The following is a 14288-nucleotide window of genomic DNA, read 5'->3' on the forward strand; positions in this document are numbered from 1 at the left end:
AGGTCACTTAAGCTGATAAATCTCTGGGAATTCCCTGGTGGTCCAGCGGTTAGGACTCCACGTTTTCACTGCCAAGGACATGGGTTCAATCCTTGGCCAGGGAACTAAGATCCAGCAAGCCAAGCCAAGTAGTGCAGCCGGAAACACACACACACACACACATAAATCTTTGAAAAATACACTATATTGAAGGAAATGCAGTGGCCTTGAAACTGTCCCCTACTTCTGCTTCTGATCATGCCTCTGCCTACACCCTTACTCAAACTCCCACACATTTGTTCCCAGTAGATATATTACCTTTTACTTAATTCATTTTTAGGACCAGATTTTATTTTCGACTGTTACTACTGCTAAGTTGCTTCAGTCATGTCCGACTCTGTGCGACCCCAGAGACGGCAGCCCACCAGGCCCCCCTGTCCCTGGGATTCTCCAGGCAAGAACACTGGAGTGGGTTGCCATTTCCTTCTCCAATGCATGAAAGGGAAAAGTGAAAGTGATGTCGCTCAGTCGTGTCCGACTCTTAGCGACCCCATTGACTGCAGCCCACCAGACTCCCTTGCCCATGGGATTCTCCAGGCAAGAGTACTGGAGTGGGGCGCCATTGCCTTCTCCGTTCGACTGTTAAGGTAGCCTAAAAAAAAAAAAGAGGCTGAGTATAATTACCATGAGAAAGATGGAAAAAACAAATCCAAAAGGCCAGTGTGAGGATTTGATACTCCCAACCACAAACTTGGGCTTCCCTGGTGGCTCAGCTGGTAAAGAATCTGCCTGCAATGCGGGAGACCTGGGTTTGATCCCTGGGTTGGGAAGATCCCCTGGAGAAGGGAAAGGCTCCCCATTCCAGTATTCCATGGACTGTATAGTCCATGGGGTCACAAAGAGTCAAACACGACTGAGCAACTTTCACTTCACTCACAACCACAAACTCAGACATACAGAACTCCAGTGGAAAAGACTTTTATGATCGATTTATGATCATCTGGGATATGCTTAAAGGAAAGGGTGATGTTGCTTTTGCAAAAACTACCAACCAAGCCTCAGAGTGAAGCTAGCTATGGCATCTAAAACAATCAACTCTGTCCTGCAAGAGGGGAGATGTTGTATATGCTACAAAAATGAACACATATTACACAGGCTGGCTGTTTGGGTTGAATTGTGGCCTTGATGGAATGTGTGTGGGGACAGGTATACAGGCTCTCTGTTCATTTGTTCAGGTCCATATCATCTCCTAAAAAACCCACAGGCATGAGGGCTTCGTGGATGAATGTCCTCACTCTTTGGCTGCCGTAGCCAACACAACAAAGTGAGCAGCACATATAATGGCAATAAATTGTCTATAAATTTGAAAAATTCATCACTCTAATCCCAGCAAGGGAGTTGCCATGTCTCCAAGGACACTGTTGAAAGATCTGCAAAGAGGTCCTTGGGAGAACACTAAACTGGGCGCCCTGGAGAGTTTTACTGAGATAATGAAGCTGCAGCAGGGCCCCGAGGGTGGAAGTGGCTCCACGTGGACACCATCTGTATTCCCAGGGGCTCCACAGTCACTGTTTAAAGCTTTGCATCATGCGCAGGACTTGTGTAGAGAAAACAGAATGTCTTCTATTCTAGAACTGCAGAATTTCAGAGCTAGAACACAGCTCTGTCTTTAATCTTATCACTTTACAGGTGAACAAAGTGGAGCCCAATGAGGCAGGTGCTGCCAGGGGCAGACACCCCCCCCCCCAACCTGGGGCCCCTTCCACCTTACCCTCTCATCTCATTAGTGCCCGTCTCATCTGGAACCCATGACTCCAGATTCCCAGAGCTCCTGCAGCTGCTGTCACCTTTATGGCCAAACTTGGGGCAGAAGGAATCCCTTTCTCTTTTCAAAACCAATGTTGCACTGACTCCCTGTCCCAATGCTAAGGACAATTCCCTGTTTGCTCTTCTGTTTTGTGTGTTTTCCCGTTTAGGGTAGGCAGGAAATGCTGCAGTCGTTGGGTTACTGATCGCCGCGACAAGGTAACTTTTCTTTGGCTTGCTAATGAATGAAAGCAAGTGCTTATACAGCACTTACTTTCTGCTAATATATTCGTGGACATTCATTTGATTCTCACACCAACTCTGTGAGGTAGGCACTATCATTTCCCCTGTTTTATAGATGAGGACACTGAGGCAGGCACAGAGAGGGTAAGACACTTGCCAAGGTTTCACTGCTAAAAAGAATCAGTGCTGAGGTTTGATCCCAGGGACTGGTTCCAGACTCTAGGCTCTTAAGTTCCACTATTATGAGTCCAGGACCTCTGACACTGAGGGCTTCCCTGGTGGCTCAGATGGTAAAGGATCCACCTACAATGCAGGACACCCGGGTCCGATCCCCGGGTCGGGAAGATCCCCTGGAGGAGGGTATGGCAACCCACTCCAGTATTCTTGCCTGGGAAATCCCATAGACAGAGAAGGCTGGTGGACTACGGTCCATGGGGTCCCAAAGAGACATGACTGAGCAACTAACACTCACACTTTCATAGACATGGAAAAGACTTCCCCAAAGGAATTCCCTTTTAAGATCTCAAGGTGATGCTTTTATAAATAAAAGTAAACCTTCTTGTAAGGGAACATTTTGTTTCCTGCTTGAGAATAATACAGAGACCAGAGCTTTCTTGCCTTAGTGGTCATTTTTAGACACCCATGCTCAAGGCTAAGGCTGTGTCTTCATGATGTCAAACACTCCAGTACTTTACCTATCAAAACACTGAAAACATCAGCACAGCTGGATGGATCTGTGGTGCTGGATACGATCCGTAGACACAATCAGATTTGCTGGAATACTTGCCAACAGTCTCATAAAAAGTTCTCACAGGGTCATTTTAACCAGAAAGTGCTACCGAGATGCTACTCAAGAAATCCAACTTCTGAGGATGAACTTTTGCAACAATCAAAAAAGGAGGTGAGGGAGAAAGCCATGACGTGGCTGCCCCCTCCAGCTCTCCCTATTGTCCTAGAATTGTAACTGTACCTCCGGAAAACACAGTCCTGCCGGAAGAGCATTATAGAAATGATGGGGGCAGCCCACATACTGTATGAGATTAGACTTTTAAAAAGGATTAGGGCTCCTTAATCTGGAGAGATGAAGATTAAGAGGGAGTAATGATCAAAGTCTATAAAATCAGAAAGGAAATGGAGAATATGGCCCTAGTCCTGTTCGTAAATCCCAGGATATTCTAATCAGGGCTACCCCTTTGGAGTTCCAGGGAAATCACTTTAACAGCCATAAAAAGAAGATACAATTTTCACAGCAGGTAATACATTTAGAGAATTATTATCTTGAGAAGTGGTGTACTCTGAGAATGAAGTTAGATTTTATAAAAGGTTTAAATAAACCCAAGGGTGATAAAACCATAATGATCTAATAATGGGAGGTTAAGAATGTTCTGGGGACATCCTGAATCTTTTGAAAATGATACAATCAATGACAGGTACCCGCCTCTCCTGACATGCTCCCTGCCCAGGGCTGGTGGCCTAATGATCTGCCCACCTTTCTCCTCCCTTTGTGACCTAGCTTTGTTCCTAATATTCAGACCAGGGCTCAGTGACTAGAAAAGCTCGGAAACCTACTACAAACGGCAACTCATTCTTTGAAGGGGGTTTTCTTCGATTCTTACCAGGGTCTTTGTCCTAGGATTCTGAATAAATTTATGAACTAATTTTTTTCCTTTTGGTATACCTTAAAATTAAAATCTACATTTTACTCAAACATAGAGACATTGGAAACATCTTATGTTGCAGCGGTGCGGGGATAAAATTGGTTAAACTCTACTGGAGAAGCTCCTCATAATACGCTAACACAGATCAATTAATTCACATTTAAGAGGAAATTAAACATACCGATTATGTAGTTCCCATCACAGCCCAAGATATTAAGCTCTAAAATTTACTGCAGTTAATGTAGAAATCAGCACACCTTAACAAAAGCTGTGGCTCCGTCCAATACATAGAGGAAAACTTGACAGAAATGTTTCAGTTCCTTTCCAAAACAGCCATGCATTCGTCACTTTCAATATCTAATAATAGGTCGTTGTTGGGGGCTGGGAGGGTATGACAGCAGAATAGAGGCGGGGGGGGGCGGGGGGGGGAGAGGGGATTTGGGGAGTCGGTAGAGCGGAGATCAAGATTCCATTCAGAGAAAAGGAACCTTCCAGATGACTCAGTGAGGCATGAAGAATATTTTCTGTACTCACACTTTAGATTGCTTACTGAAAACCTGGTAAAATGTGGCAATGCACAGAAAGGAATAACAGAGCCAAGGAGAGGGAAGGGGTGGGGAGAGGTGGGGCTAGAGGAGAAAGGTGTCCCTCTCGAAGCCATATCTAATAATGCTTCATTCTAACCCTAAGGACCACCATAAACTGGGAGCAATCCCTGGCTATCTTTTCAAAGGGCAAGTATGAAAACGTCAGTCCTCACCCTGGGGGCGCCACTCGGAGTCACACGGATTCATCTGGGAAAGGGCAGACCGGGAAGGTGGGAAGGGGTGGGGTTGGGTTCAAAGGTGCAGTCACCGTGCTACACGTGGTACACTTTTGAAGGCTCTGGGCAAGCATGCCGGGACATCTGGAGTTCAGAAGTCGAGAAAAAGGGGGGAAGAACCAGGAAGATGAATACTCGATCATCAGCGACACAAAAGAACGGAGCAAAAAGAAGCCTGGATTTGGGCACTGGCGTCTGGCAAGGAGGCCGCCAGCAGGGCTAATGAAGCATTTGTGGTGCAGGACGATTGCCAACGCAACAAAGAAGATGTGCTTGGGCTCTGCAGATGTGCCAGGGCCCCCAGAGCAAAATAATGACATAATCACCATCAGTGTCACAGACCAGACTGTACACAAGGTGACAGGGGAGGGGGGAGCTGTAATACACACACGGGGAGGACCCACCGGGGCCCACTGCGGCTGCGCCCTGAGGCCTGGGATGCGGGCACAACCGCGTGCCCACCTCTCTCTATCGCAGTCTCACTTCCTAAGGTGAGGCTTGTCCCATCACCCATCACTGGTGGCTTTTTTTTTTTTTTTCTTCCAGTCCTAGCTACTCCTGATGAAGCCACAGAAATCAGAAAAGCTTAGGAGAAATTTGGACTGGCTGGAAAAGGCTTGGAAAAAGAGAGAAACGGAAGAAATGGAAGGGAGAGAGTTTTGAGTCAGACTCCCTCTGATGCTGCTAAGCTCTGTGCTCTAACTTCCATGACCCTAGCCACCAAGCCTGAGGGATAAACATGAGCATGGGGTGTCGTCAAGGTTTCCCACTGCAAGGAAAATGCAAGACATATTTTGGGGAGCCTGGGAGCGAGGGCCACACAGTAGCAATAAAGAGTCCACCTCAAAGAGCCCCACAACGACATGAAGGAGGAGGGGGCTGCCCTGCCCGTTTTAAACAAGGCTGCTCAGCTGGCCTCGTCACCTGGCCTGGCTCCTGCTCCGAAAGGTGGGTGTATTAGTACAGCTGTCTGGCTTTTAAGTGACTTTTGTCAGTTTGAAAGTGAAAGTCTGTTTGAGGAGCTGAAAGAACAATAACCCGGAGGCCGGAAGAAGGGCTGGCAACACAAAGGACCTAGACTACACTACTGTCCCTTTTCATGGCTTCTACTGAAAGATTCATAAGAATAACTTTAATTTTTTATGAACCACCCCGCCCCCCCATTTTTGGTATGACTATATTAGTTGTGTCAACTTCCCGATCCAGGGTTCTCTCTAAATAGCAAAGGGTCTGTTGTGAAAGCGTCTTCAAAGAGCGGTGGGGACAGAATTGCTTCTGGGCATCCTGCAGGTCCCTTTCTCCAGAAGACACAGCTCTGAGGGACACGGAGATGCTCTTTCAATACGGGTCCCTCCACCTCGAGGTCCCCATGAACACTCCGGCCCCATGATCTTAAACCTCTCTAATGTGCTGGTTCAACTGCTCCTAGGAAGAAGGATTCTATTTGTTTTCTTGGCTTCCCTCTGTTTCACAGGAACAGTAGTATAATAATCACTCATGGCTCTCTTTTCCCTTTACTTTTCAAATAGCTGTCTCCACGGCGCGTCTTTATTTGGTGTCTCAGCTGAAAGGGCAGGGGTGGGTGGGTGGGGGGAGGGGCGATGCGGAACAGCTTTTATTTGTTTTATGTCATGTTACCAAATAATTGGCTTGAGGCAATCGCTGAAGGTGAAACAATATTTTAAAACTGGGATAATCTACTTTCAAGAACCAAAGTCCGAAGCTTCATCAAAAAGTGTGTTTGCCCAAACACTTATTCTGGCAAATGTACACCAAAGCAGTTAACAGAAGTGAGTGAATGATCCATTTTCTGCCCTATGGCTGAAAAAGAACCGAACAATTACAGTGCAGTCAAATCCTGGGGGCAGGGTTAGGGTGGGGTGAGGAAAATTTGATTGAAAATGGTATCTGCTACATGAAAAGGGATCACCAACTTCTGAACAAGCTTGGGGTTCGCCAAATGAGTCTGTTTAACCTTGGCGAAACAAACAGGCTGCTTTTCAAAAGGTGGTTAGAACCTCTACAGACATTTAATCCAGGATGGGCGGAACACAGTGATACTAACCCCCTGAAAGCTCCAACCACCACCAGCGGCACTCAGCGGAGAACTGGCTCCCTTTCTCCTATTGATAACCCTTTGTGGGGCGCAGAGAAAGAGGCGAGGCAAGGAGAACTGAATGTCAGACAATGGCCATCACACCACACAGTCTCTGAACTTTCCTCATCTCTGAAGGACAATTAATTATGAAGGCCTTAGGGGTAGGTCGAAGCAAGGGAAAAGCCCACTGCCATCCCAGCACCGCGGCTGCCCCCTCTGTGTTTGCTAAATGGCTTTGCCTGTTGGGGTACAGCCACCAATAGATAGATCACTGGGTAGGGTGGGGGGCTGGGGGGTGGGGGAAGAAAGCAGAAGATTTTTTTGTGTGTGCGCCTGCCCTTGTATAATTCTATTCTCACTGTGAACTCATCCATACACAAAACACAAGGACAATTTTTTTTTTTTTAAAAGAGAGAAAAGCCACAGGGTAGGTTGCAGCAGAAACGGCCTCTCAGTGGTGTGTTAAAAAGGATGGTCTTTTTCACCAAATCATTTCACAGAGGCAAAACAGACAAACACAAAGAGTTGAGACTTTTTCTCCGACATTAAATGGAGTAACTGATAAGGTCAGACATATGATACCTAAAGACATGAATCTGTGAACTCTTGAAGTCAAAGGGCCTCTCTGTGCCGAGGAACAATCTTTCAAAGGAAATAGATCATAGAACTCCACTGAATCCGCTTTAAACTTTATGAAGCAGGAGGAGAAAAAGCTCTAAGTAGGGAAGCTTGACAGAAGAGCCTTGAACTATTTTCTGAAGGAAAGATGAGACCCTCCCTAGGCTGCCACAAAACATCTTTTTTTTTTTCTAAAGGCTCCTCTGAACTTCGATATGTGCCAAGACACTGCCATTGAAAGCCGTATAATTATGTGCTATAGCCACTGTAGAAAATGCTTTGTTCCCCCCAACAAAGGACAATAAGCAAAGTAAAGCGACATTACACTGTATCTTTTTCTTTAAGAATGTTGAGAAAGGTCATGGAATGCTATAACTAATAAAGCTGTTGAGTAAGGAGGTTTGAACGTTGATCTTACTGTGCTTGAATGTAACCCGATGACAAAAAAGACACAGGGCGCTAAAAATGCAACGACGTGACCAAACAGATGATAAACCGATGGGCCCGCTTCATTATACCGATCAACACCTTGAGTCCCAAAAGGATGGAGGTGCAGAAATGAAGCTTGGGGTCCACACGTCACCCTGCGCCCTCCCCCGCCCCGCCGCCCCCAGCCCCCACCCAGTCTGGTGTCCTTTACTGCTCCCTCCTTCAAATTTCAGGCAATCATCCCATACAAGGAGCGTGTTCCCAGACAGCCATGTGCGTACAGATATTTAGAGAACATTCATTTAGTCTCTTAAAAGATCAATTTGGCTTGTCAGTGGGGGCACTGGCAGGGAAAGAAACAGTAAAGGTTTCTTTTCCCTCCTTGCCACCCACCAAGAGTGCGTTGTGCGATCATTTAAATGGCGCCTCAGCTTCGAGGCCAAAAGACAGCGAGAGGAGTAAAAGGGTTTCCCCTCCTGCGCCAGTTTTCCAAATGATCACTCATATTTAAGTGTCTATTTGGAGCAGAGGGAAGCGCTTCCTAAATCCACCTGTCCCCATTTTTCTTTAAAGAGATGACAGGGCGAAGGAAAGCCTTCCAAATATATTAAATCTTCTTAAACACGCACTGTGTGGCAGGCGGGAGGGGGCTGGGAGTCGGGGTGGGCCTGGTGGAGAGAGGAGATGCAGTGTGTGTGTTTAAGAGGCAAGTGTTTGGGTGGGGGGCGTGTTTTGGTGGCGGGGAAGGATATGAGGAGTCCCGGCTTTCCATCTTCTTTCTAAGGAGAGAAGACATAGAGAGAGGCCTGCAGAAGGACCCTTCCTGCTTGTCATGTGACACCTAGAAAAAAACAGTCAAACCACAAGCAGCAGGATGGAGCGTGCGCCACGTAAGTTATGCGTATCTTAGGAAATGACATTGACAAGCCTGCTAATCAATGGATCAAGGTCTCTTTGCTATTTGCTCCTAAGCCTTCCATCCAAAGCCCTGGGTCTATCGAGGGCAAGGGTAGTCAGTCCCTCTTCCTTGGAGTTTGCACCCAGCCCGCAGTTAATTGGCTAGTCACTGATAGCCCACGGGGACGCCTGGCTGATCACGGTGGGGAAGAGCTAGCTTCCAGGACTGGAGAAGGAGAAGGCCACTCAGGGCAGCCTGGAAGCTGACAGTGAGCCTTGTCTTCTTTTCGGCCACAGTTGTGAGGGAACCAGAAAAGCAATCCAATTGGATGTGCGCGCCCCTACGGTCAGAAGGCTCCGCCTGGATGAAGGTGCCCACCACATTCTCTTCCCAACCTACAGCCAGGCCATGCCAGACCCCCCCATCTCTGGGTTGTTCTGCCTTTCTCGGAGGCCAGCCTGCCACAGTCAATCCAGAGTAGATGTCTTCTGGGTCTCCTTAAGCAGTGCATTTAACCTCCGTGACTTACACGGATCGGTTGCCTTAGTTGAGTTCTTTGCAGAAACGTGTAAACGCGCCTTGGAAACTGACAGGGCGCACCACCTCCATTCTGCGCCAGAGTTGTGAGGGAAACAGAAGTAATAAAACTGCACTCCTATGCTTCTAAAGTCAGAAGTATCGGTGTGATTTAAAAACTGGGAAGGAATCCCAAATCTCCTTTCCCTCCCCATAAAAACCAATTTTGGAAGCTCTTCAAAGTGAAGTGAGAATGAAGCATGGAAATATATACCATAACACCTGGAAAGACAAATTTATTGTTGCCAATCTCGTTTAACGTGAGAAGGGGGAGTGAAAAGCATGGACATGCCCCTCCGCACACCTTTGCGGACTCACGTTGGGAGGGAGGTGCCCGACTCCTGTCCTGCAGCCAACTTTCTTCCCTTGAGCACAAGCTGAAAGCGTGGTTCACCCTTCCCTGCCCCCAACAGGGTCTTCTTCCACCTTCTCTGGGTCTTCTCAAGCTCTCACCACCCCAAGTCTGAAGGCTGTGCCAAGAATCTTGGCAATTGTGTAAACTGATATAAAAGGCAGAACAGCCTCTCCTGTCACTTAGGAGGTCCTGACTCACACAGGCCAGGAAACGCAAGGGTCCAGAAGAGGAGGGAGATGCAAGCCACTCCTTCTGCACTAGTGATAAACCTTCCCCATCTGCTTAATTTTCCCAAAGGCCAGGGGTCAGCAGCCACTCCAGCCTTGAGAGCCATTGGCGGCGGGGGGCTGGAGGGGGGTGGGGCTTCGTGGTGACAGAGGCACCACCAGCAAGCTCATGACAGAGGCAGAGATGGAGCAGGAAGCTGAAAAAAGACAAGCGTGGGAGGAGAGCAAGAAGGAAGGAGAAAGTGGTAGTGAGAGACAGAAGCATCAGCCTTATCCCTGCTCTCTTTCCCTGGCTCCTCTATTCCCACATACTTAAAGCGACTTTGAAAACAGTATAAAGCGTTAGGCAAGCTGAAGTTTTCCTTGTGTTAATATCCATATCATTATTAGTACTCACATTAAATAAGTTAATATTGGTAGAACACTTAGAAGAGTGCCCATGATAAACAGGGGGCTTCCCCGGAGGCTCAGTGGTAAAGAATCCGGTGCAATGAAGGAGACCCAGGAGGCGAGGGTTCGATCCCTGGGCTGGGAAGGTGCCCTGGAGGAAGGCATGGCAACCCACTCCAGTATTCTTGCCTGGAGAATCCCATGGATAGAGGAGCCTGGCGGACTACAGTCCACAGGGTCACACACAGGTGGACGCGACTGAAGCGAGTTAGCATGCACACACACACAATAAACAGAATAAACAGTCAATACATGTTAGCTATTTCATCATTGCTACAAGCCACTGATTAACTGATTGAGAAATTTAAAACTGCAATCAAGAAAGAGGTTTTACTACTTGGCCAGCTAATACTCAGTTGGTTTAACATATCCTTTGAATCGACTGGCTCTTCATGTAGACATACCTTCAGTCTCTCTACCAGGCCCCATCTCTGTTTCAAAATGTAAGGAGAAACCAGGTGTGTGGTTCTCTATTTTACCATCTTCTTCACTTGCTCATTTCAGACTACAGATGTATCTGACTTGATCTTCCGGGGAGAAACTTAGATGGGTAAGTCAAGCAGTGAAGACAACAGCAGCTGAATCGGCTTGAGGCACTGGGTCCACCTCCGCTCACAGCCACCGCCCACACTGGGAAAGCGACCACGATTAAGACAGTGGCTTTTTAAGCACCTCACTTAAGCACTGACCTCCACGCACCAAGGCACAGAAGAGAAGGATTATCTCATCTGAAGCTTTTCTGAATCCGTGCCCCAAACTTCCTAAACTAAAAACTAAAGAGAGGCTGAATTAAAAACTAGTTTGTGAACATAAGGGGCGGTGAGGCTGTGTATGTGCGTACGTATGCGTAAGCGAAGGGGGCCTCGCAGAAGCCACCTCCTGCCTCGTGTTTAGCGCATTTCCGGAAGGAGTCTAGTTTTTTACCAAAGGAGGAATAAGGCCCAGAATAGTCCAATAACTTGTCTGAAGTCACATGAGAAGTGACAAAACTGCTCCCTGGGCCCCATCCTCTTTGAGCTGAAGCAGTCTTAAAATAGACACTGCAGATAAAGGAGAGGTGGCCTGACTGCAAGTGGACATGATTCACAAAGAGAGGAATATCAGATGTTAATCATATTAAAGGAGGATTTAGATGATGCTAAATGGAGCAGCTTGCTGGGTACCTCTTGATGCCAGCCATCCTCTGTTTGTGTCGTTTTGGCCCTTACGCTGAGTAGGGGATTAAAACCAACCAGGTAAGGTTTAAACGACCCTAAAAAATCCTAATGGGCACTGTCAGGATTTGTTCTCTCAAGTATGTTACTCAGCAAAAATGCACAAACCAGCCTATGAATCTCAGGCAATTCTTTTATGAAGCTTGACGCACGCTGCCAAATGAGTATTTATCATAATAAACTGTAATTAGTTCACCAGCATACCGTTGAATTCTCTTAGCTCAAAGTTGACAGCAATAAACTTATTAGAAAGGGGTTGCGGAGCAGTGAAGCTTTTAACAAGATTTCTGTAAAACATTTAGCCATCGTCATCATGTAGGGGACACAGGTTCAATTCCTGGTGAGGGAACTAAGATCCCATATGCCATGCAGAGTGGCAAAAAAAAAAAAAAAAAAAAAAAATTGCATAGCCATCATCATATGCCTCAGCTTTAGGAGAAACCTGCTAGGGTGTTCTATATATATAGTAAAGCAGTGCTCTGTTATGAGACTTTAAAATAGTGAGGCAGTAAATACAAAAGGGCTTCCCTGGTGGCTCAGATAATAAAGAACCTGCCTGCAACACAAGAGACCTGAGTTCGATCCCTGAGTTGGGAGGATCCTCTGGAGGAGGGCAAGGCAACCCACTCCAGTATTCTTGCCTGGAGAATCCCATGGACAGAGGAGCCTGGTGGGCTAAAGTCCATGGGGTCGCAAAGAGTCTGGAGAATCCCCATGGAAAGAGGAGCCTGGTAGGCTACAGTCCACGGGGTCACAAAGAGTCGGACCCAATAGAGCGACTAAGCACAGCATAAGTACAAGAAGGATCCTCAATTCTAATATGTTCAGCCAAGGAAAATCTATGCTTATAACCCATTTGACAAGAAAAATACACTGGTCTTGGATATCAAAGAGAAACGGGTGGCTTGCAATATAAACACTCTAACTTTCAAGGAAAAACCATGCCTTTCCCACTGCTAAGCTTCCACAGTCAGTTCTTTCTAAGCTGCCCAAACAGATCAGCTAAAACCACTGGGATACAGGCCCCTTCAGAGGAGTGGGGGTGAGGTGGGGCAGCGGGAGTCAGTTTGTTATTGACAAGGCCAGATCAAGGTGCCACTCTCTCCTTCAGTGTTGAGAACTTGGTAGGCACTAGGGTTTACCTATCTGAGTAAGGAAAGAATACTAACATAAGGTCCCCACACAAGGAGATGTGGGAGAAAAGTTCTCCTCCTCGATGATGCTAGAAAAGGACCAACTTGGTGAAGTCACAGCCTGTCCACTCTTCATCATCAGAGGTTCAGCCTGCAGAACCCTTGCCACATTCCCACCTCCACCCATTGTTGCCCCAGCCAGTAAGGCTCAGCAAAATGCCTTTGTGGGTACTGGGAGATTCGCTAGTGTTGTCTCATGGAGAGCCATCACGTTGCAATGAAAAATGCTTGCTAAGGCATCACATCAGCCAGTAAAGAAATGCCTTACTCATAGCCACACATCTCTTATTTTTGCGTAGATACTGCTTTCTGGGAATCATCACTACTGTTTCATAGGTACCTAGAATATGTAGGATGTAGACATACAGAAGTGTGTATAAGACCTTATGAACGGAGAGCAGTATGCTTCTGAAGCTACACGTATGCAAAATGAACACATGAGGGTGTCCTCCCAAAAGGACAACAGCAGAAACAGACAAGCAAAGATGTTGACGGAGCTCTTACAACAGGTACTTAATAAATTCTCACACCATTTCTTCCAGAAAGGAAATGAATGCTGACGAAAGTTAGAAACCATGGACTCACTCCCCAGTCAATCCTTCTGGATTTTTTAAGAAGCAATTTTTGAAGCTATCACTGAACAGAGCATCTTATGTCAGCTATATATACACGTGCTGGAACCTCAACGCGCAAAATGCCTCTTGGGGTAGAGACCTCTTTTCTGGAAAGGGAATCACTCTGTGTGTGTTCCTTGCTGCCGTTTTCTTTGGATTGTCCACTTCCCTCTTATGTGGCCACACGCGTCTCCCATGCCAGCAGCAGAGGTGGGGGATAGGAAAGGAAGCAGAAGTGGGTGAGCTCCCGGGACTCTGACGGGACCCACGGGGGAGCTCTTCATTGACACTCCACACCTCTTGCCCTACTGGTGGACACTTGTGTGAGATACCAAGGCAAAAAAAAAAAAAAAAAGGACTGATTTGGGACATTTCTAAAGAAAATAATTTTTTTTTTTAAAGGGGGAATGACCAAAAAAATAAAGATGAATTCCTACCTCAAAGTCATTTGCCTTATTGTAGTGCATGTTCAGAGCTCTGTACAGCTCACAGTCTCTGGTTATAGACAGCTCTTCAGTACTGGTGACCCCATCGTTGATGGCTTGACGTGCGTACTTCTCCATCTGAATGTAGTAGAACTCACGGAAATTGCTAAACCACTTGATGAGCTGCGAGGTGATGCACCTGTTGAACTGTTAAATTTAAATGTTGAAAAGGATAAGAACATTGCCGTTTTTTCCCTTCATTCTTTAAGCATTTGAAACATTTTTAAAGACCCCCTCTCCTCCTTCTTGGAAAGGTTCTTTTTCTAAAATTCTACCCAAATAGTGGCAAGACAGACAAGAGCAATGATATTCTCATGGGATATAATAAAATCGACCAACAATGAAAACTGTATCTCCACTCTACCACCCCTCAAATGGAAACCCCAAGTTCTAAATCTGATTTTCCTTAAGCTGAATGTCTTATTTGCAACATTGTTCTTCATCTTGCGGTAGAACCAATTGCATTTGTATACTTCTTATGGAAATTTGTTCAAGCCAGAGAGTCCTGGGAAGTCCTTCTATTCAAGTACCAGAGGTGGTGAGTCACATGACTTCACCACTAGCGTGATTTGGGGGCAGGGGGGTGAGGTTAAAAGAGAATTTGCGTTACTACACAACAATC

The 14288-nt window shown here is 46.5% G+C and overlaps 1 protein-coding gene across 19 annotated transcripts in view; it reads right to left on the reverse strand.

Moving 5' to 3' along the window:
• PROX1 (prospero homeobox 1) overlaps positions 1 to 14288 on the reverse strand; it is a 55727-nt gene that overhangs the window by 13604 nt on the left and 27835 nt on the right. For 14 of the 19 annotated variants that reach the window (XM_069544163.1, XM_069544154.1, XM_069544165.1 and 11 more), the window contains one exon: positions 13619 to 13813. In XM_069544163.1, coding sequence (XP_069400264.1) covers positions 13619 to 13813 — 195 coding nt within the window. Of the gene's footprint in view, positions 1 to 312; positions 632 to 13618; positions 13814 to 14288 lie in introns of those variants that run through there. The other 5 variants (XM_069544169.1, XM_069544166.1, XM_069544167.1 and 2 more) reach the window with 1 other exon arrangement.

This window comes from Ovis canadensis, chromosome 12 (genome assembly GCF_042477335.2).
Source record: "Ovis canadensis isolate MfBH-ARS-UI-01 breed Bighorn chromosome 12, ARS-UI_OviCan_v2, whole genome shotgun sequence".
NCBI classification, from domain to species: domain Eukaryota; kingdom Metazoa; phylum Chordata; class Mammalia; order Artiodactyla; family Bovidae; genus Ovis; species Ovis canadensis.